At 53.6% G+C, this 23,450-nt stretch overlaps 1 protein-coding gene across 2 annotated transcripts; it reads right to left on the bottom strand.

The window, feature by feature from the left end:
* Window positions 1-931: 931 nt before the first annotated feature.
* Window positions 932-23,420, bottom strand: SARNP (SAP domain containing ribonucleoprotein). 2 transcript variants are annotated; one of them, XM_010715553.4, is made up of 11 exons: window positions 23,289-23,420; window positions 22,749-22,848; window positions 22,467-22,513; window positions 20,827-20,894; window positions 19,450-19,501; window positions 17,330-17,403; window positions 17,010-17,038; window positions 16,606-16,631; window positions 15,847-15,915; window positions 3,713-3,802; window positions 932-2,349 (listed from the first exon to the last, which is right to left on the bottom strand). In XM_010715553.4, exons 1-11 carry the CDS (start codon window positions 23,322-23,324, stop codon window positions 2,308-2,310), a joined length of 633 nt encoding a protein of 210 aa, XP_010713855.2. In that variant the 5' UTR covers window positions 23,325-23,420; the 3' UTR covers window positions 932-2,307. The 2 variants fall into 2 exon arrangements, with proteins under 2 accessions (XP_010713855.2, XP_085068348.1); XM_085212222.1 differs by lacking the exon at window positions 15,847-15,915.
* Window positions 23,421-23,450: the final 30 nt, after the last annotated feature.

Below are 23,450 nucleotides of genomic sequence, written 5' to 3'. Positions count from 1 at the left end.
TTTTCTTTCGCTCTCTTTCCCACACTTTCCCCCGCTCATTGTGCTCCCGCTGCTTTTTTTCTTCTCCTATTCAACCCAAATTAGTCACGAGCAGCCCCCGGCTCGGAGAGGAAAAATAAATTAGGTGGTGTTTGAAACGCAGAGCCATCGGAACGGTTCTCCCCTGCGCCCAGGAGGGGAAGGAAGGCCGCAGGGTGGAGGATGAGGAGCCGCTCTGCGGGTGGGTACGTGGGCTGGGGCCACGAGGGGAGCACAGCCCCCAAGGGGAGGGGGTGATGGGGAGGGGGTAGTGATGGGGAGAAGGCAATAGGGAGGAGGTGATGGGAGGAGGGGGAAGCAGCCCCAGGGTGTGGGAAGGAGCAGGGCGCAGGGCTGGGAGCTGCCCCACGTCCACCCTGCCTCTGGAAGGAGATGGCACCAGGAGCCCTGGGCTCGGTCCTCAGCTGGAGAAGGGATGGAAGATGAGACTGCAGGTGCTGAGGCTCAGCTTTCCCCGAGTGCTACTGGAGATGTGCAGCACGGGGCAGCCCAACCTTCCTCCGCATCCCGAGGGCTCAGGATCCGACCACCTCCAGCCTGCGGCTCCCGGAGCAGCAGCAGCGCTGTGACGTCCAACCCATCCCACCAGCAGCTGAGAGGCAGCAAAAACAGCTACAAAGCTTCAGGTACCGAAAGGATCTGTCCTTCCCCATCAGCTCCCCTTGGGCCAACGGGGAGCACAGGCAGCAGCGTGAGGGAACCAACCACCACCCATCCCACCGCATTCACCCAGCGCCCAGCCTGGGAGCCACGGAGCCAAGAAGGGACGGGCAGAAGCTGCAGTTGTGTGCAGTTTTGTCCCTGAGGCCGTCGGCCCTGCACTGTGCCAGGGCTCCATCTGCTGCGGCTCCGGCCCTGAGCTGTTCCATACATCAAAGTGACAGAGCCTGGGTTTTTGCCTTGGAGGAGCACTTTTTATTATGAAACCGAGAATGAAATGCAGCGTTCGCCCTGGCGCACTACAAAACGTTCCAAGCGAAGAACCAGCAAAAAGGAGCACGAGGCGAATAGAAAATACGTCTTACAAAATCCGACATACAAAAAAAACCAACAATTAATAATAATAACAATCTGAGTACGGTTATTACATTAAACCAGGAAAGCGTGGGGGAGAGCTTCGGTTCATTTGGACATCACTCGCCCTACAGAGCCCGGAGCTGTGGGTCACAGCCGCCCTGTGGGGTGGGGATGGACGTCACAGGTATTGCTCAGAGCTGCGGAAGGCACACGTTGTGGAATGGGAGCAGTTTGAGGAGTCTGATATTAAAAAAGACACGTATTGCTTATTGAGAACCGAGCACGGCCTCTGGAAAGCTCCACGTGTGCGCATCCGCGGGACCCGAAGGAACCGAGCGAGGGTGATGTCAACAGCTTTGTGATGAAAGAAATACAAATCCTGCAACTTCGGTGGGTCTTCAGACAGCAGAAGGACTTCAGGCAAGGGACGGAGCTGCACTGAGTGCAATAGGAGCGGATCCTCCTGCGGGAAGGAGGGCGGCAGGCAGAGCTCATGGCTCCCTTTGGAGCAGAGGTGCCTCTCTGCAATGCTAAGCTGGGCAGCAGCCGGTTCTGAAGCACAGAGAGGGCAACGTGAAGCCCAGAGCACACGGCTGGGAGGAGCAGCTGTGTTTTAGGAGAGAAATGCACTGCTGACCTGAAGGAAGGTGTGTGGAGGACCTGAAGGGAGCCATGGGAGTGGGCTCCGTTTGCAAACACACGGCTACTTTTTGCTCCTCGTTTTAGGACACCGATCTTGATTTAAGGTTAATTGGCAATTCTGGCTGTGACAGTTCCCATTAGCTTCACCCCGCTGAGGCAGTCAGTGAGAGCTGCTCTGCCTGCTGCATTCTCCCATCCTTAAAAACAAGGAGAGAGGACCCACGGATGGGACAGCACCAACGGCCGCAGCAGCTCCTTGCTGAGCAGCAAATGTGAACTTCCACTCCAGAAAAGCAACCAGTGAGGGCTCCACGAGCCCTGCAGTGCACAGGGAGGGCAGCAGCTCCCACCTCAGGGCTCCGGGCTGACAAAATACAGTGAGAACAGTTCCTTCTTCTTGCCCTACTTGGTTTTTTTTTTTTGTTTTGTTTTGTTTTTTAAACTTAGTAAGTTGAAAGAGTTAAGTAACACAATCATACAACTATGGGGGGTTCCCTACCTACTCAACGCTAAAACCCGAGGAACAGAGGTGAGAGGAAGTGGGGAGGAGGGAAGGATTCAGGCTCTCAGGATGCACCCTGCAAAGGGTGCAGCTGGAAGGGGCCAGCATCAGACGATCCCGAAGCGCTCTGCTCTTTTCCTCTTCTTTGCCTGCAAGAAATGAAGCAAACGTGAGAGAATTCAAGGTGGAGAGGAGCAAACCTCATGCAATCTGATGGAGAATTTGCTGAGGGTTTGCCATCAGTCCTCAAGCACGGCAGCTCCAGCTCCTTCCAGAGTACACCAACGCAGAGCCAGGGTGAAGGAAAAGGGTCTGAAGGTTTTCTTCTGCCCCCCCTTGGCACAAAGAGAGCCCCAAATCCAGGAGCAGAAATATACAGTGCCTGAGATACAGTGCTGCTGGAGTCACTGCATTGTGCTGGCAACGCGCTACAAAAGAGCTGAGCTGGGAACAATGAGTACTTCAGAGGCCTCGAAACCCTTCCAGGCAGTGGGGAGGTGGGAAATGTAAAAGGGCAAAGGGTTAACACTCTCCTATTCATGGAAAAGGTGAGAGGGACACACTAAAATGCATTAAATATACTATTGCGTCTCTCGGATATGCCTTTAAGCTGCTCCACGAGAGGCGTATAAATCTTAATTTTTAGCAGGATAAATAGCCCCGGGGCAACAGAAGCCCTAATCAAGAATCTCCAGGGGAAAGGTGCATTTGAGTGCACACAATACCTCTCAAAAGCCCTTTTTGTTCCAGGCACAATCTCAGAGTGACCTAACGGAAAAGCAGGGACTCCCTCGCCCCTCGGTGTGGGGCTCGCTCTCCCATGCTTGGGGTTGCAAATAAATCCCCCCCCCCCGCCCTGCGCTCCACCTGAACGCTGCAGTCCCCTTCTGGGGAGCTCCAGTCCCCGTGTGGGGACCCAGGAGCATCTGGTTGCAGCAGCTCACCCTGTGTTGCTTTGCTCGTTAGCTAACGAGCGGCCCTCCCCAGCCCAAGGGGTCCCTTTGTCCGTGGGAGGTGGGTGCTGTGGATGCAGTTTGGGGCCCCACAGCTGCACCGACCCCATATCGAGCACAGGAGCTGCATAATGTGCACGAAGAGTGGGACAAATCCACAGCGCAAAAATAGAGGAAAAAGGACAGGAGTGCCCCGAGGAGGTGACGGATTTAAAAGATGGGTCGGATACACAGAGGACCAAAGTATCGAGGGGTGGAGAGGGAGGAAAGCTGGAAACAGGGTCAGCATTGCAACCTTCATTACGTTATGGGGTCTGCAGGGATTTGCGCCTCCAGACCTGGAACGCAGCACCCAAAGGGAAGCAGAAGGTTTTCAGGGGCAGCCAGGACAAGGAACTGCAGAGCATGAGGAAGGGGAGTGCACAGACTGGGTCCACGCAGGCACAGAATGAGAGGCTCCGGTGCTGACGGCCGTGGGGCTGAAAGGGCAGCAGTTCAGCGGGAGCCCAATGGCAGCAGAGGGGTCCCCACGGCTCCTGTCCACCTCGTGGGCCTTTACCTCTGTGTCCTCTGTGGCTCCAGCCCCGGCTGAACTCGTCACGATGCCAAACCGCTCCTTCCTCTTCTTCAGTTTTTCATCTTCTTCACTCTGGCACGGAGAATGGAGTAGATTTAATCCCGGGGACAAAGCCCTGGGGGTTCGTTTGGTGGCAAACCACTTCCCCCCTCCCCTCACCCATCACCAGGAGCTGGAGCAGGAAAGGCCACCCCCTAAGACACACTGAATTTCCAGCAAACCCCTGCAGACATTTCCCAGAGCCCTCAGCTCTCCGTTTCTCAGCATTCTCCAGCAAAAACCGGAGGCTTTTTTTACCTCTGCTGCCATCATCCACGCTGATGTCCTGATCACAGCTAATAGCCAAAGCCATCATCGCCTGTAAAAGCCTCAGAGCATCCATTTTCTGTGGATTTATTCCTGGCTCCGGCTGTTTTCGTGCCTCTTTCAGCCCATTTCTCCAGGCTGCCTAATTGCTTTGCAGCACTGCTACAATTTCCCCTATCATTAAGGGCACTTCGCAGCTCTCAGCCCCCCCCCGGCCGCATCCCACTGCTGCAGGTGATGCCGTGGCAGAACGAAACCCACAAGGGCACCATTTCTAAATAGAATCTTTACAAAGAAGAGCCTGCTCCCAATCCCAGCACCCTCCCCACTCATCCACAGCCACACGGGACCAAAATCAGCTCCCAAAAGCCATTCCCACCACAGACGGAGGGCAACCCAAGGGCTGCAGCTTTAACGGGGCTGCTGGACAGTGTGGGGTTTCTTTCTTTTTTTTTTCTTTTTGGGAAGCCCACCACATCCCCCCCTGCTTCCAGCACTGCCCCGCAGGGAAAGCAGTGTGCAACCATCGTCCTAAATCAACACGGCCCTAATGATCCGGCTCACTTGACCCCATAGCACAACAGTGTCAGATGCAAACACACGTACAATAAACTTCACTCCATCTCTGGCTTCTCGCTGACAGGTTTTGATTCATGGGGTGCTGAAACCCAGCCGAGGAAAATTACCTCTATCAAAACGCTGCTATCTCCGTATCTATCAACCCCTGGCAGTGCCCCCAGGCCGTGCTCCGGCGTGCAAATGCGTGCACCAGCATCTGTGGGGAAAGCTGACCTTTCTGGCAGGGTGTCAGATTTATTTTCTAACCTCTCTATTCCTCGGCTCGGTCCCTCTGCACTCAGTTATTTTGTAGTTTGTCTAAAAAAAGAGGGCGGGGGGGGGAGGAAGAGGAGGAGAGCTTGAGCCAAGGACAAAGCGAACGGCTCTGCTGAGCCCTGGTGAAGAGGAAGGAAGGGAGAACCCAAATATTTGTGCTGTGCTCAGGGCTGTGTCCATCCTGAGCCCCGGGTCTCATTGCAGACCCCCAAGCTGGAACCGGTGAGCGCAGAGATGGGGCAGTGGGGGCTGCAGAGCTCCAGGATGGACCTTAGCACTGCTAAACCCAGGGTCAGTGCTCGTCCTTACACTCCTTGTTCCCAAAAAGCTGGAAAGAAATGCTTGAAAATGGGCTCGCTTCTCTCCTGGGAGAATCACAGCCCCTGCTGCTGGAAGACTTAAAGCCAAAAGGCATTAATTAATGGTTACCATGGCACAGGGAGCAGCTCTGGCACTCGCTGCTGCCCTGTGGATGGAGCAGATCGTCGGGCAGGGAGCACAGCTGGATACCTGCAACGGGAGCTGGAGCTGCCAGCAGCGTCCCAGCAGAGGTGGAGTGGGATTCGTGGAGATGCTCAGCTCCAATCTTCTCCAACACCCAAATTTCAGCAGAGGGGAAACCCTCTCACTGGGTCCCCACTGCCCACAGCCACAGCTCAGCATCCAGGCTGCAGGCACGTGGATGAGCAGCAGCAGCTCCACATGTGTGCTTCGAGATGAGGCTCATTGGAGGTGTGAGGAGCAACGAAGCCTGGCTCTGGGGAGGGGAACAACACGCACGAGGTGCTCCACGTGTCCAACTTCCACTCCTCGAGGCCACAGCACCTCTTCCTCAACAGATTAAAGCATCCCGGGGAGGAAACGGTTCTGAATCTTCAGGTGAAGCCCAGAGAATCCTCATCACAAATGGGGACGGAGAGCCACGAGGCTCCACGAGGACGTCCTCGGCGCTCCCATCCTTGCAGAGAGGACAGCGTGGGCCCTTCTGCTCACCCTCCTGCATCCCACAGCAGCATGACGGATGGGGGGGATGAAAAGCAGAGCCCCGGGGCATTCAGGCGACGGTAGATTAATGATGACACGGCCTTGACCTCCAAAAGGTAAAGGTTATGAAACACTCAAGGGTAACTGGGCTTCCAATTTCATACCCAGAGGGTGAATGACAGCAACCGATGGTTTTATTCTCAGGCACACTCCAATCCTGGGATGTGCAGCTGTCGCCTGGCACCTTTTTGAGATTTGTTTCTATGTACGTATTTCTCCTGCTTGTTTCTCTCTGCAGGCTCCATCCTGCAGGAGCCACGCGGGGCAGGAAGGTGTGGGATCCCCACTGCAGCCCACAGGACAACCTGGGGTCCTAAGCACCATCCGGGCTGAGTGCAGCATCCACCTCCAGCTCCACACAGTGCAGCTCAGTTCGCTGGGCAGAGCCTTCTCGTCTCCAAAGAGCTCCACTTGGATCAGGAACACACAGCAAAAGCCCTTATCAGTCTCCTTACACCCAAACAAGAGGAGCCCTGATGTCATTGGTACACAGGGATGGCTCCTAAAAAGCACAGCTCGGACACAGCCACTCCAATTACACGGACTGAAGCACCTCAGTGCACATCAGCAGCGTTGAACACAGCTTTGCCCCATGGAAAAAACAGATCCAGCACAGCTCCAAAGCGTCCCCCCCCCTCTACATCTCACCTCCATGCATCCCACAGACACACGTGGCCGATCACAGGGATGCTCTGCACACCCTCTGCTGCCTTCCCTGGAAGGAACTGATCCACTTGAGGTTGAGGGAAAGCTTTGCCTGCCGCCTTACTCCACCTGCAAACAGCTTTCTGTAGCTTCCCGGGACACATTTAGGGCTGAAAGAGCTCTGTTAATAGGAGGTGGAAGAATTAAAGAGCTTCAGTTGTTGAAGACGTTGTGCCCAAAGTGGTTCCCCACCAGAGAAGCGCACAATGTATCAATGAAAGAGAGCGGCACGGATCAACGCTGCTGTTCTGATGGACCAACGCTCGGTGCCTTCGTCTCTTCCAGCTTTGCACAGGGAAAGATGCAACTGCAGGGCCGTGCTCTGACCCCAGCACGGCTGGGGAGGGCAGAACAGAGATTCTCCCACGTCAGAACGCCGCGGTTTCACAGCCACGGCTTTATGCTCAGCCCCAAACGGCAGCAGCGGGGGAGGAAGGTCGAAAAGTCGCAGGCAAGTGCTAAGAGAGCACCTGCAGCTGGAGCTGAAAAGCATTCTTCCACCTGGACGTCAGAGGTGGGACTGAGATGGCAGGAATGCCACACGGCGGAGCGGTGCTGGTGCAGCACGAGGCAAAAGGCCCTGGAAGGGGAGTTTCATCTCTTGGCTCTCACTCAGTGGCATCTCCAGGTGCTTGCAGATGCTCTCTCGTTATGAAGCTGGCTTGCTGGGGGCAGGAAGGCTTTTACACTGGGACGTGCAGGGCTGACAGTGGGAGCAGAGGCAGCACTGACACCGCCTGGCACCGTGCAGGTTCCCCCCCCCCTAAAGAGTCCAGCTGTTATTAAAAAGGAGCAATCGGGCGATGCCTGAGCACCATTTGAATTGCACATTAGCCCCAGATTAAAAAAAAAAAAAAAAGAAGAAGAAGAAGAAGAAAAAGAAAATCTCTTCTATTCAAAGGCAACAAGCACAAAAACGGCAACGCACCGCTGCTGTGTTAACCCTTCCCTGCACACCACGGGGCAGCAGGATGCTGACAGCCACATCCCCAGACCAGGGGATGCTCCTGGATCCATGTCAGTGCCCTACAGCTGCAGGGAGCCTCTCCAAAAGGACAGGAATGCTCCCATTGAAAGGGTATGCAGTCGGGTACACGTGTGCCCAAGGGTGGGCAGAGGGATGGTAACCAGGGAGTGGCACTTCTGGCCCTTAGGGAGCTGATTCTGGGTCAGTTTGCAGGCTTTGCACGCACACTGCAGGGCCTGAGCAGCCAGGTGCATGCTCACTAACCCCAGGGGAAAAGGTTCTATAGGAATAAATGAAATATGGGCTTGGAGAGAGACCAAGGGCATCGTGGCGGGGATGCAGAGCAGCCCCACTTTCCCCTGAGCCCCACTTTCCCTTAAGCCCCACTTTGCCCTGAGCCCCTCTTTCCCCTGAGCCCCACTGCTGGCTCCAGGAGCAGAGCACACAGCTGAAGCTGTGCTGCACGGAGAGGTGAGGATGGAGCACTGCGGAGACGTTCGGTGTCCCAGGGTTGGATCTGGGGCGCTCACCCACCCTACAGGAATGGCACTGCACAAATGGAAGCACCCAGAGCACCCCAAGCCTACAGCAGGGTCATCTCCCACGGCAAAGTGCCAGGCAAACAAACTGCAGAGGTTTGAGCACAGCTGAGCAATGGGAACACACAGCCTTCACCCAGAGGAACCTGCGGGGATGTTCAGCACCTCCACACGCCACAAAGTCTTCGGACCTCTTTCAAGCAGAAGAGATAAAAGGCAGAGGCTGAAGGCCCTCCAGAAGTACCTTATGTTTGATCTTTTATGGTCACTTAATTTGGTTTCTCCATTGCTGCTAAAAGCTGGAGGTGCTCAGAGAGCTCCAGGGGGAATCCGGAGGAAGAGCAAAGCTCTTTGCTCTGCAAAGATTTGGCTCCAGCAGATCCCCAAAATCTGCTCCATCTGAGCCCCAAAACACAGCAGCAGCCCAGAGACTCTACTCACACCTCCAGCACAACTCCATAGAAACACCCCAACACCTTTATGCCCTGAAACAACAGCAGCCAGAGCACAGGACAAGGTGCACCAGCCCCTAAGCAACCTGCAGCTCAGCTCCAAGCATTGCTCAGAAGCTCTGAGCGCACCCAGCCTGCTCAGTGCCTGCATTTCCATGCTGCAAAGCAGGGAACCATCAGCTCTGCTGTGACCAAAGAGGGTCTGCAAACAAGTCAGCTCAATTAATAAGACCAGGGATGCTTTTTAGTGCACCGACTTGCATACACCCACATTTCTCTGCTGCTCCTACAAGTGTCAGCATCACATCCCCACCAAAAGCCACCGAGGCTCAGTGCTGCAGCTCCATTAACCGCCCAACAGCAGAAGGAGCTGCCCCAGTGATCCTAATTAAATGGATTAAATGTTAAGCAGGGGATCCTCAGCAAAACCTCCCCAAGTTGAATTCAGCACAAACATTCCTCAGGGCCCTTTTTCTCCCCCTCTGCACACACGCTCTCTGTGCACAGCACGGGGCGTTGGGACTGCTTTTACTTTTGTCCCCTGCAGCCCACAGGGGTTAAGGGGAATGCGACTTTGCTCCTCTTGCTGAGGTCCCAGCAGATTTGGAGGGCCGAGAGCAGAGCGGTGCTGCCATTCTTCCTGGGCTGCTCCTCCAAATTCCTGCAGCCAAATGGTTCAAGAGCCACTGAATGGCACACATAATGACATCATTGATTGAACCATAATAGAAGGGGAAAGGGGGGGTGGGGAAAAGATGTATTTGTGTTACAGACAAAAGCTAAGTTCTGTTTCACAGCAGGGACCAATGAAGAACCAGATGACTGGACAGAGTGAGGTCAGAGAGTCCCCCCCAGCATTGTCTTCCCTTGGAGCGAGCCCTTCGCCACTCCCTAAAGGTTTGTTAGGGACGCAAATCCTTTTCAGACAGCACCAGGGATAAATACAGGATCAGGAGTCCCGCTGACCCCTCGCAGCTCTCTCGTCATTTATTTTTAAAAATGACATCGTGGGTGTGTGTCAGTGTGAGCAAAGGGCTGGGATGGGGGGGAGCTGAGAAAGGGGTAATTGTAAACACCAAATTACTGCAGAGTCGGCAGAAGACGGAGGTGAGGGCAGCTGGGAGCTGCGCTTGGTGGGTTTGGGCTTTCACAACAGCTCTTCCCTCGGAGCAGGGGTTGGGGAACGGTCCTGCAGTGCCACGGGGAGCTGGGAGGGCACTGGGTGCCAAACCCACGCTCCTATGGGGAGTCAAGTAAAGGGCGCCTTTGAGGGCTGAGTTTTCATCCTGCTTGGGGAAAGGGCAGAGAAAACAGCACGTGGTCCTGCGTGAGCACTGAGGAGATAACAAAACCCACAGAGCTATCAGCTGTGTAAGGGCATGAGACGTTCTTCTGGGCGCAAGCAACCCAAATTCCCACTACAAGGCAACAGGAGAGCACAGGCCCTGCAACAGGCTGGGGAAATGCTGGGCGTGCAAAGGCTCCGAGGAACCACACAGCACCCAGCTCTGCCCCTGCCCACAGCACTGCGCCTTCAGGACTTCGCTCAGAGGTGGTGAGGCACTGGAACGGGTTGTACAAGGAGGCTGTGGATGCTCCATCCCTGGAGGCATCCGAGGCCAGGCTGGATGTGGCTCTGGGCAGCCTGGGCAGCTGGTTGCTGACCTGCACATAGCAGGGGGTTGTTGGAACTCAATCATCTTTGAGGTCCTTTTCAACCCAGGCCATTCTATGATTCTATGACTTGGCCATGCATGCTCCTATAGCACCAGGAATTGAGCACTGCCCAACACAAGGGCAGCATCACCTCCGTCTGATGCACAGGGAAGCCAGCAAGCACACTGCACAACGCTGCTCTGCAGAGCCAGGAGCTCCAGGATTCAGATGTCTGGCAGATAAGGAACAAAACCAAGAGCAGAACAGGACACAGAGTGCAGCAGAGCAGTGCATGGAGGCAGCAGAACACCGGGAGCTCTGGGGAGGGCAGCTCAGCACAGCCCCACGGGCACAGCCAACCTGGAACCGCCCCATTACTTCTCCCACCTGGAAAGCATTGCTGGTAGCTTCCCACAACACACCTGAGTGTCACACCTTCATCTCACTACTTCCTATCAGCCCGACTCATTCACCAAAACAGCAGCAATGCGTGATGAGATGATGTGTGAGGTTCCTCCCAAACCATCCTACGGTTCTGTGACCTCTAGCTCAATAGGACTGCAGCGTGCTTCTTCCTTCTAGCAACAAACCCACTGCGTTATCTTCTCCCCAGCTTGGTGTTATTGGAAATCCACAGGGGAATCTGCCTTCTAGGAAAGAAGACAGCTTCCTTTCCTTGCACAATGCCACAGGCTGGACCACAGGGCCCAGGGGCTGGAAGCCACAATGCATCCCTGCTCCCGGGGGGGTTATTGCACTGCCTTGGCCAGAGGTCACTGTGCCAGCAGAGAGTGTCACAGCCTCTCCTGGGGAAACTGTTGCTTTGTCTTTAAAATAAAAACCCACAAAAGGGCCAAAAATAAAGTCTGCTCCATCTTTGCATTCGCCTCTTGATCTCAGACCTTGCTTCCCACCGGATTGCAGCCTAGGGGAGCGTCCTTTGGGTCCATTTCAGGCTCTGCTGAGCCCTCTGTCCCACAGCCACATCTTCACCGCGGCTCAGCTGCAGGACTTCAACGCAAGAACGGGGCTGCACACCCACCCACGGCACCAGGAGCGCACACAGCCCACGCCACGATGCAGAACCTCCCTTCAGGGCAACCCAGGAGGGGGCAGGGGCCGTGCAGCACCCTCACACCACAACGCCCACGGCTGCCAGCACTATTCTTCACCTTGTCACTTCCCATTATCTTAGCCCAGCAGGCCGCATTCAGCTGCTCTGCTCGGGGTGACATCGCCGTGCAGGGCTGGGGGGGAAGGAGAGGCAGTGAGATCAGCACGGCGAGGGCACGCGGTGCTGCACGCAGCCAAAGCCCCCCAGCACCTGGGAGCCCACCAAGGGTTCCCATAAATCCTTACATGGAAGTTGCCAGCGTTTACCTGCAGAAGCACTGCAGCTGAGATGACCCCTCGCTGCTCCATCCCTCTAAGACCGAAGCTTCCCTTCCTACAGACACCCTTCCCAGCCACTTGTTCAGCACAACCGATGCCAAAAGGCACTGAACACCTCTCAGCCATCTGCTCTTTCCTCCAGCAGCATTCCTGCAGTGTGCAGGGGCTGCTGTCAGCCTGCAGCACGCTCCTTGCAAGGGCCATTGCTTTGCACTGGGACAGTTCTGACTTTGCTTGCACACGTTCTGGCTGCATTCTTTTATTCTGACCTAGTTTCTGCTTCCTGCTGAAAAGTTTTTCTAACGTGCAAATAAATGCAACGTGTTTTAGTTCTTCTTTGAAAAGTAAAACGAAGGCAATTTTCAACCCTCCCTCCCCCCTCTATTAATGCAGCTGCCTTAGTTACTACTGGTCCAGCTCAGAGGGAGAGAGAAAACCCTCTGGAAATTACCTAAAGTAGCTCTTAAGATGCCCCAAATGCATTCAGAAGTGGAAGAGAAGTGCCTGGGTTCCAACCCAGAGAAGCAGGCTCAGCTCTGCTCTGCGTCCCAGCACAGAAGACGCAGAGCAGAGCAACACAAAGCCCACAACGGCCAGAAACAGAGAAATTTGGGGAGGGGAAATTACAGAGGGGTGGATGTGCCGAGCAGAGAGACAGCAGGACTCATTTCTTGAGGACAAACCGACCACAGCAATCAGTCGCTGCTCAGAGCTGCCGCACACCTCACCACGTACTGCACCGTCCCCGGTGTCAACCAGAAGCAATCCTCCTCTCCCACCAATCCCTTTCCCCTTTGCCAACATCAGCACTTCTCCCCACCACCTCCTCCCTGCTTCCCTGGTGGCCGTTTCTCCTCCAGAGGTTGGCAGGGGTTGTTTGCAAAGATGGCAGGCAGAAAAAACTCTCCAGGAAAAGGATTCCTCTCCTCAGCACGTTACTGCAAAGCTCGCTGGAAGCCAAACAATTAAGCCAACTGTTTTCTCTCCCTCTCTCATTTCAGTATTTTGTATACACACAACTTTCCCCGCTCTCCTGCCCCCTGCTCTCCCCCATCCCCACGCCGACGTCAGGCAGCAGCAGGCCAGCTCTCCTTGGCTAATAGCAGGCAGTGCGCGCAGCGGTTCTCAGCTGCCGCATGAGAAATAAGCTCTCATTAACGAGAATTAAAGCAGTGTTAACCTACAGCCGTGACTGATGGACGCATTAAAACGTTAACTCTTCCCAGCCACATCGGCCCGGCGCCGTTGCTGCTGTTCACAGCCCGGCGTTGCTGCGCTCCAGCAGCAAAATGGAAGGCTAAGAGCTCTGCGAACACAGCGAAGTTCCCCAAGGGGATCTGCAGCCAATAAAGGCGTTGCTGAGGCCACCCCTCGGCACAGAACCCCCTGTCCTACCCAGAAAGTCACCCAGGGATGGTGAGAACGGGGCTGGGAGCGCGCGTCCCCCCCGGGATCCTTTGTTCCCTGCAGCCCAGGGATGCACTCCGGACCCCCAGTGACCCCCCCAGCTTCACCTCCCCGTGCCCGGCCTCGAACAGAGGAGGGTTAATCAGCTAATTGCTTTGCGAGGCAGTTTGAGACCTCCGCGTCAAGGAGGAGATAGAAAAGCCAATTATTTTGGTCATCTGTTCGGATCCAGGAAGGTATTTGATAATGTCACACAAAGGTGGCAAACAGAGCTTTTATGCTCTCCCAGGGGCTCTCGCTATCCATTTGGTGCCAGCGCTTTCTCAGCGGGAGACTTATGAGACTATTTTATACATAAAGAGCAAAGCATCCCCTCAGAGAGACGCTTCTGAACCACGGCCACAGCGTGGGCAACCCCCTCTGCAGCATCCAACCCTGCATATAAAACACGAAGCTCCACATCCTCCCCTGGGGAGCGGAGCCGGAGCGGCACAGGGAGCAGCTGCCGCAGAGAGGGAGCATTTACAAGTGTGGGGGGTTAAGTACAGCTAACAGGAGTCAAGGGATGGGAGCTGTGGGTCAGAAGAGCGTGCGCTTTAACAGGAGGCCTCGAAGGGGAGAGTCAGTGCTACGGGGAGATAAACGCCTGCTTGATTTATTTTAGAAATTAATTTGATGGCCCTGTGCTGCCTTGAGACAAATGAGCACCTGCCTCTCCTGCTCCCATGCAGCCCAGCTCCCTGCCCTGCTCCAGCGCTGCGCTCTCGCTTCCCCCTTTGGGCAGAGAGGAAGAGGATTTTCAACTTGAAAGATTTCTACCCCAGAGGGCTGACAGAGGGGGAAGAGGGGGGGGTTCAAAGCTACAGATGAGTTCACAGCCACTAACGCAGCTCTGCATTTGCTCCCTGCTCACAGCGGGGCTGAAATCCCCCCTTAGTTACGATTCTCCCCCTCACATCCCTACCCCTCCCCAAACCAATTTGAATGGGAAATGAAGTGTGGCTCTGCAGAGACAATGGTTTATTGTAAAGTTGGGGGTTTTTTTTTTGTTGTTGTTGTTGTTGTTTTTTTTGCTGCAACGCACGGCATAAAAACCTGCCAAGACACATGTAAACATTCGCAACCACCAGGCTCCCCCGTAATGAAAAGCTATAAAGAACACCCAGGTGGGAAGCACAATGCTACCAGCTAATTAAAGTAACCAATAATCTTCCTCCCAGGAATGCGAGTGTGTTCCGCTCAGTGGGAGAAGCCACTTCTAAGCCCGTGAACTCGACTTCCTGGTGGAGCAAACCCCCCCAAAAAAATAATACATAGGGATAAAAGGACCCAGGGCAGCGAGGTGGGCACAAAGGCCGAGTGGTGGGCACAAAGGCCGAGTGGGGAAGCTGCAGGGAGAGCTGGTGAGCAGGCTCGCGGCCCTGGGCATGGCACTGCCTTGCTGCTGAGGCTCCATCTATGCAGGAGAAGCTCAGCAGCTTGCAGAAAGCGCAGGGAGCCCCCACTTCGTGCCCCGGGGTTTGGGGTTTTGCTCCCCGCTGCTGAGTTGTGGACACGCAGTCCTGCCCAGAGAAGGCCACGGCCGTAAAACACTGACAAGGCATATATTCCTCCTGAAAAATGGGAGCTCCTGGTGACAGGGTTAATGATGTTTGAGCAGCCTCTCACCCTGAGCTCCATGTATCCCGGCTTTAATGCACTGCCCTCCTTCCCCCACCCCCAAAGGGACAGGGGAGGGAAGGAGGGAGGGGGGTGGGTGGGGGGGTGCTGGGAAACAGCGACCTCCAATGCCAGATATTTTCTACATCAGTGAATTCCCAGGGCCGGTGGAATAAAGCGGAACGCTCATACATAGAGAAACAGGCAGCAAAAAAGGTCAAATCCATCCCCCCGAGGAGGAGAGGGGCTCATTTCGCAGGGATGAAGGAAGATCAACCTCCCCGAGCTCTTACCCTTTCCAGATTGAGAGGAGAAGTCTCCATGCCAACATCACCCAGCTGTTATCACTGGACAATTCGTTTTCATTCCCCACTATTTCTGAGCAGCGCTGCAGCACGAGGGCTGTTAACAGCCAGAAGAGGAACGGGGCCGTTTGCATTCAGGAAGCACACAGGATGCCATTCTCATCTCACTGCACATATTTATCCTTCCTCCTGTTTTACCCAAACGTGCTGCATTCACCTTTTCCTGGCTCGTCAGGGAATGATCACAGCCACGTGTGTCCCCAGCGTGCCCTGCTGCCTGCCCCACAGCCCCCCGTCCCATTCCCTGCCCAGCACACAAAGGTATCAATGAAATCAGCTGCTACACACCAGGACTGGAGGGAGACCACGCTCAGAAGCTTGGGGGTATTTCTCCAAAGCTTGGAGACCGAATTTATCCCGCTCCAAAATTCACTTCATTTGTACTTCAAAGAGTTACCAGGGAGCTCTTCAGAGAGCTCATTACCTCGGCTCTTTACAGACCAGTCACAAATGTGCACTTACACAGAAATACCCGAAAACAAACCAAATTACACAGCCTGCCACGCAGCCTCCCTTCCCATGTCCAAACCAGACTGATAACCTTAAAATTCAACACCTCTATTCACCCGTCACAACTTTCTCCAAACCCTATTAAGCCTCACACAAAACAAACAGAGGGAAAGATGAAGGAAATGATGTTGACATGAGTCTCCCGGGGCCCGGAGCCCACACTGCTGCATTAATAACACGACGTAAAAGCTCCAGCAGCGAGGAGGCTTTGAACTGTGTGCTATGAGCCCTGGGCTCCTCTGGAGGTGCAAAGTGTGTCCTGGAGGCCAATGCACCTTACCTTCTTGGAGAGCGAAGAGACATTCAAACCAAACCTCTGAGCCCTTTCCTTTAATTTATCCATGTTTACCTACAAAGACACAGGAAACTGGTTTTTAAATCACCGTCACTCACGTCGCAGGGAGAAGGCTCTGCCAGAAGAAACTGCGTGCTGCAGCCCCCAGAATAAAACCCCAGTGCTGTGCTGCCCCAAAACTCAGCAGGTGCTGTTGGGAAGCTGGGCCTGAAGGCAGAACCCAGATGGAGCAGCCCCAGACTGCTCAGAACAACCAAAGGACAAAACATCGGGCTGGTGGTCCTCTCCTGAAGGGACAGCAGATTCAGACTGCTCCTGTGAGCCTGCTGGACCTGACAGCTGCCCTGCTGGACCCGACAGCAGCACTGCAGCAAACAAACAGCAAACAAAGCTCCTCAGGCAATCTTGCCAGTGCTCCCAGACCTGTCGCTGCTCTCTGGCTGCTGTACTTTAAGAAGCTGTTGCCGCACCCTCTCCCTTCCAAAACACATCACATCGGCTGCCATGACCAAGCTGAGCTCCCAGCCTGCCTGGGATTTTCCTGCCAAACACTGTAGAGGGATGGGAACCTATAAAGCACAACATCCAGGTAGGCAACTTCATCAGCTCCCACTCTACAGATGTTGTTCTTGGACCATTTTGATGGTTCAGTTCACTCCCGCAGGCAGGAACTTTTTTGCACAAATGACAAGCTGTATTACGAGCCTGAGCAGAGGAAATTTAGGAACAAGAAGCATCTCTTACCGTAGGTTTGCTGTCTGCAGAGAGGCCTGAGATGAAAAGAAAACAGAAAACTCAGTTAGAGAACAAACATCTGGAGCAGTAATTTATCTGAAAAGAGGAGCAGTAAAGTCACAGCAGCGCTGGAAGCACACACCAGTCTGACCACCAACCGGTGAAGAACTGCTGTCCCATTTCTCCCAGTTTCTGTATCATTCACTCAAGGATGATCCCCAAGTTCAGCTTTCCCCACCCGTAAGACTTTACACATGCTTTTCATCCCAGCTCTACAATTCCTGCTCAGAAACCCTGGGCGTGGACAGATGGTAAAACAAAGACAGCCTCACCAGCAACTTTTTCTTTCCCAGGAATAAATAAATATTTGCAGTAAGGTCACTCCATGAATTGGTTCTGCTTCACCTTCTCACCTTTTGTCGAAACTGTGGCCAAACCAAACCTGCAGAAAGTAAACAGAGCTCAGTGAGAGACCCAAGCAAACACGAGGTGGGTATCTCACACATCAAGTCTTCAGTAAGCACAAGATGAATTCTTCCTCCAAACGCTTTTCTTAAGTGTACCTCAGTCAAACCGGTTGAGAGGAGCTGGGATCCGGGAATTAGTGGCTAATGGAACTACCACAGAAACTGCCAGGTGTGCCAACAGCAATTCCTCACTTATTCCAAAGGAAGAAGAGCCACATCACAACAACACAACCGCTGTCTGTGCCAGGTGAGAACGGGGGACTCACCGAGCCGCACGCGCTGCCTTCTTGCTCTCCAGGCTCACGGGCACGTTGAAGCGCTCAGCCCTCTTCTGCATTCTCTGGAGGTGGGAGAAAAAGAATCCAGAGAAGGAGAGTGAGGGCTCGAAGTCTACAGAAAGGAAACGGAAAGAGGCACACAGACTTAATACAGGATGGGTGAACGCTTCCATGTGCACGTGGCCGAGACACAGAGCGGCTTGGGAACGTCAGAAGCGCACCAAAAAAACATTCAAATCCCCTTAAAAGCTGAAAGGAAATATCTCACATTTTATTATTACACAAGGGCCCAGAAATGCGTTTGGTGTTTTAGAGGTTAGAGAAACAGATTTGATTTTCAGGGAAACATTTATTTGGCCAAAAGCTCAGCGAGGAGCGCAATAAACATCTGCATCAAAACATAAATGTTTGGAAAAGATGGATTAGGAATGCCACTCCTAATGGTGTCAGCACCGAGGCTGAGAAGTCACTTGAAAGACAGGTCAAAGCACACTTCCTTATCCACGCTCTTTGATGGATATCCAAAAGAAATATGCAAGAGAGTGGGCGGCCACACAAAAGCCACGTTGGATCAACAGCCCAAAAGAAGGCAGTGGCAATGCAGCTCAGGTCATCCCACGAAGAAAGAACCCCTCCGGCCTTCCATCAATGAATGAAGTCTTTCAATACTCAGCTGTGGCTGAAAACAGGTAAACCGAACCCAGTTAACATCGATTTAATGGTACAACAGGGTGCAATGTCTAAATGCAGACCTTCTCCTCTCAGTCCTATGGGTTCTGATCTTTAGAAGAATTAAATGTGTATGGTATAGTAATAGTCTCAACAAGAGAAGGCTTGGCCAATGGCAAAGATTGGTTGGGCTTCCCTGCCGGTGATGTGCCTCCCTGCTTTGTGAAACGCTCAATATTTCCTACAACTGGAGCAGCCTACCTCTGACCATCAACGCTGCACCGTATGGAAAAACAACTCTATGCCCTCTTCTAAAAGATGCTGACAGCCATCCAATTCATACACAGCCTCACAAAAAAATAAAAATAAAAAAAAAGTGGTTTTCCTGTGAATTGGCTCTATGGAATTTAAGGGAAAAAAAGCCCCAAAGGACAAGAGTGTAACAGCAGATCTGTTAATGAGCTCTTTAAGCAGCTATGGCCAAGGGCAGCCCCAAATCACAGGGGAACATCGATCCTGCACCAGGTACCACATTTCTCTTCATTACTCCTTCAGCTGAGGTCATAATCCTCTGCTTGCGACATCCCCCTGGTTGCTGTGGAAATGATCCTGTCCCAAACAGGAGATTAGAGCTCTAAAGCAGCAGTGAACAGCAGGAAGACAAGAATCATGTTTTCATACTGACTGCTTTCTTACGGAGCACGAGTGGAAAACTAAAATGGGGGGGGTGTGATTAGAGAACCAGAGTGAGATTCCTGAAACTCCAAGTTTCACAAAGCTTTCCCAGAGGAATCAGTGGCTTCTAAGAGTGTTTGTTTTAAGTAAGCCCAGCAAATACAAGTGGCAAAGCTACAGAAGATAAAGATGAGATGATTCTGTTGGTGTCTCCCAAACCAATTACTCCCTGAAGGATATCCTCAGCAAAGCTTTGTAGTTTTGCGTTTGAAGCAAGCAGGCTGGCAGCAAACCCCAAGGGACAGAGATGGGGATCTGTGCAGGGAACGCTGCATGCTCCAGCAGCAGGAAGGGAAGCACAATTTAGACAGAGAAGTCATAATGGGACAGTGCAGATCTATCAAAGTCGTGTTTGCAATGGGAGGATGCACCAGGAGCAGCTCAGCTCGACTCTTAAGTTGGAAATATTGACGTAGGGTCAGTTGGCTGGGGGCAGACAGAAATGGCAGCAAGGAAGGATGCACCTCCAGACAGCTGAGAGAAGCACTCCATAAGATCACAGCAAAATGGGACGTGCTGTGGGGTCAGCATGCTGCTAGGTCAGTCTGCAGCCACCGATCATTAATAACCAATTAATTAACCAAGCCAAAATAATGGTTTGCAATGGAAACGCAGCCTCAGCAACGTACAAAAGAGATTCTGAATGAAGCAACAAGCCTAATGATACCTCGGGGATGAGGGTGAAGTAGCAGAAGGAACCTTACCTCCATCTGTGAGATTTCTGATGTTATTTTCACTACTTTCTTTTCCGTGCTCCTAAAGGTGTTGGGAAAGAGAAACATCAGTCAGAATTCCCAACAGCTTCACACGCACACCTCAGTGGGAGGCAGGTCAGGGTTCTCCTCCTAAACCCCCACCTCTGGGGAACCCCAGCCTCAAGTGAGGCTCTGTTCTCAAGAGGGCAGCAGCCCCAAGCCAGCATCCCTGTTAAAGGAGCAGGCTGAGAGCCCCGATGCTGGAGTCTGAAGTCTGTGAAGCCTGCAAGTCTGAGGTGTGCAGGGAAACAAAGGAGCTGGTGAAGACGCAGCCACCAGTGCTCCTCCTAGCTCAGTGACTGCCTTCAGCACCCCTGAGTTCCTTTAGTAATGATGGGAGACAAGCTGGAAGCCCCAGAAGATCACATACCACAAGAACCACCCTCAGCACACATCTGTCCTCCACATAGGCTTGAAGAGAGAAATGAACTCTATTTAAGGCACGAGAAACACCCTGCAATTTCAGTGGGGTGCTGCAGGAGCATATGGGGTGGGTGTTACAGCAAGAGGCTGTAGATCTGCATACCCAGGAACAATCTCTTGCACATCTTAAAGCTCTTAAGGGCAACATTCAGCTCCTGTTAGAAGCCCAAAGTCTCAACTGCATGCCCTGAGAAGCTTTATTCCTTTATGGCCCTGAAATACAAAGGATCATTCTGTTCTAGTTCATGGGACAGCCCCAGGCAGCTCTCCCCAGGTCAGCACCAGCGTCCCGGGCTCAGGCTCCATTTCAAACACACACTTCCTGAACAATGTGCAGCTGACAACAGCAGGACCAGTAAAAAGACTGAACAAAAATATAATGGAGTGGGCGTGCTCTAAAGTTTATGCTCAGAAAACAGAGCTCAGGCTCGAGGGGGGGAAAACAAAGGAGGAAGAGACAAAGTTCGGAAGTTCCCAGGCTAAACGAAATAGCATCATCCTCCTCTAAAAAACTCCCATAAAACAGTAGGTCACAGCCAGCCTCATTAAGGTCTCCCATTTAGAAAAACGCGCTGCTTTTGTTCCAGATTCCTGGACAGGTTTCTCATTTTATGCCCTGAAAGGTAGTAATGGTTTAATGACACTTTCACAGGAAGCAATTTGGCTGGGGCCAGGCACGCTCCCCGCACTCAGGGCTCTCACACAGCTCCCCCAGCAAAGCCATCAGGCCACAGAACTCCAGCTCCCCTTGCTGCAGCCCCTCCAGCCACAGGATGGTCTCACCGAGCCTTGAAAAGAGCCTGCAAGCATCTGGGGCAGGCAGAGCTCTCCCCTGCCATGCACCTCTCGTGTTACAGCACTCCCCACAGGTTTTGCTTTGGATTAAGCAGAAAGGATAGTTACACATCAGGCGATTTTACAGGAGGCTCTTCTACTTTGGTGGGTGGCTCTGCTGGTTTCTGCTCTTCTTCCTGCAAAGCAACGAGTTGGGAGGAGGTCAGAGAGCATCCCAGCCTGGTGAGCAAGAGCAAAACATCACAGCAAGGGCAGCACCAGGTCTTCTGGGTTCTCAGAGGCAAACGCCTGCAGTTCAGCCTGAACGTATCCGTAGGTTTCTGAATTTCATGCTAGAGCAGCTGGGAAGACCACACATCACCAAGGAACACAAGCAGCTGTGTCTCCCCATGCTGCTGCGTCCCACTTGAAGGGCTTGTGTGCTTGAAATCTCCTCTCCTCCCCCCAGTGGGGTCTGACTCTGCCCAGTAAGGCAGAGTGTGCAGTGAGAATCAGCATTAGGTGCTCACAGCCTTCATCTACCAGTATATGAGCAATCTTATGGGCATTAATTGTTTGTTCTCTTTTTTTTTTCCTTTCTTTTTAACTCCCAAAGACTCACTAAAAAGCTTGGCGTGACAGCCTTAGGAAACTACTCCAACTGAGACATTCTCAAGCCTGCAAGCGGAACCAGCAAAGAGCATCAGATCCAGACAGTGCTCACACTCGGTGTCTGATGCTCATCTGGTGAGGCCCATTTCACTTCTCCCACCAAGAACTTTACAGACAACAGGAAAAAGCTCCCATACACTGAACACAGCCCTGCAGAGCTGTGTGCTGAGCAGCAGAGCAGCTTTCTGTTGGTGTTTTGAACACAGAACTCTTCCAGCCAGGATCTCTGCACCTTCCAGAACATAAAGCTTCATTTTGAGGCTCACTCCCTCCTGCAGCCCAGCTTTGCCAACTTTCAGGGCACCAGTTTGGTGTCGGGCCTCCATGCTAAGAACACAACACACCCCAACAGTCATCTGCTGTTAACAACAAACAAAGAACAGCACAACTCCTGAAAAGAGGCAGAATTCCCCCTTCTGAAACAGCAGCCACATACCACGACCACAAACTCTTCCAATAACTTTGGAGCACCTCTCATATGAAGAAACAGGGAACTGAGCTTGTTTAGCTTGGAGAAAAGAAGGCTCTGGGGAGACCTCATTGTGGCCTTCCAGTACTTGAAGGGACCTCATAAACAGGAGGGGGAGCGGCTGTTTGTGAGGGTGGGGAGTGATAGGACAAGGGGGAACGGTTTTAAACTGAGACAGGGAGAGTTTAGGTTGGATATGAGAAGGAAGTTTTTCACTCAGAGGGTGGTGAGGCACTGGAACAGGTTGCCTAAGGAGGCTGTGGATCCTTGGAGGCATTCAAGACCAGGCTGGATGTGGCCATGGGCAGCCTGGTCTGCTGGTTGGCGACCTGCACACAGCAGGGGGGTTGAAAGCAGGTGATCATTGTGGTCCTTTTCAACCCAGGCCATTCTATGATGATTCTATGAAACCCCCACACCACCACATACTCCATGCAAACACAGCAGCGCTGATCCTCCAGCACCAAAACCGGCCGGTTCAGATCCAAGAGCGAAGCTCAGCAGTGCTTCAAACACAGCAGAGCTCCTGCACTGCTGCTGCTCGTTGCACTGCTCTCTCCAGCAATGCCCAACACAGCCACCCAGAGGCCAAACGCCGCCAACACAACAGCCCGTCCCGCAGCCTTACCTCTATTTCTTCTCCCAGAACATCCTCTTCGTTTGCTTCTTCTTCAGCTAAAAAAGAAAATAATGCATCAATCGCTGACACAAATCACTCAGCGATACCTTCGGCCTCTCAGACAAAGCCTTGCTGATAAAGCGGGGAGCTGAGAAGCCACGCCGCAGCAAAGCACTCCAACCAGCACTCCCACACAAAAGCTGAAGCCTGAGGGCTCTCAGCACAGAAACTGCCCACGGCGGGGGGGAGGGGGAGAGGGGGATTGGAAATCCCAGCACTCTGGGTACCCACCGTGCTCCTCCAGGTAGGCCTGCAGCCTGTTGATCAGATCCTGCTTGTTGCCCTTCGCCTCCAGCCCGCGGGCGAGGCACTCCTGCTTCAGCTCGGCCAACTGCGGGGAAGGAGAGCAGCCCGTGAGGACGCGTGATCCGCTCACAGGCACAAACACCCCGAGGAACACGAGACGCGACAACACACCGCAAAGCCACCGCTTTTTAATCTCCTTTGTAAGGAGCTCTTCTGGCTCCTTCCTCCTCCTTCCCCACTCACGAGGCCAGGCTCAGGGTCACCCCTCGGCGCCCACAGACGGGGACCGAAGCCTCGCGAAGGGCACCGGGCAGAACCGAGGCCGAGCAGAGCGCGGCCCGGTGGCCACAGGGCGGAACCGGAGCGCCTCCAAGGCCCGACCTCCCCCACAACCCCGTTTCCGGCGGCAGCCCCGGGACCTGAGCGCGTTGGGAGCCAAGGCCCAGATACAGCAAAGCCCTCCGCGTGTGGGAAGCGATGCCCGAGCCGCAGGGCTGCCGTTAGGAGCGGAGCGGCCGCCGCTACCTTCAACTTGTGGAGCTCCACGGTCTCCGCCGCCATCTTGTCGCCCCCACAGCCCGCTGCCGGCTCCGCCCCCGCCGGCAGCTCACCGCCCAATCATGGCTGCGCTTTCTGAACGGGTGATTTCAAACCGCCGTTCAACGTCGCTCCTTGCGATTGGTCAGT

Source organism: Meleagris gallopavo, chromosome 31 (assembly GCF_905368555.1).
Source record: "Meleagris gallopavo chromosome 31, MGAL_WU_HG_1.1, whole genome shotgun sequence".
NCBI classification, from domain to species: Eukaryota; Metazoa; Chordata; class Aves; order Galliformes; family Phasianidae; genus Meleagris; species Meleagris gallopavo.
This window is presented reverse-complemented; position numbering and strand designations above follow the sequence as displayed.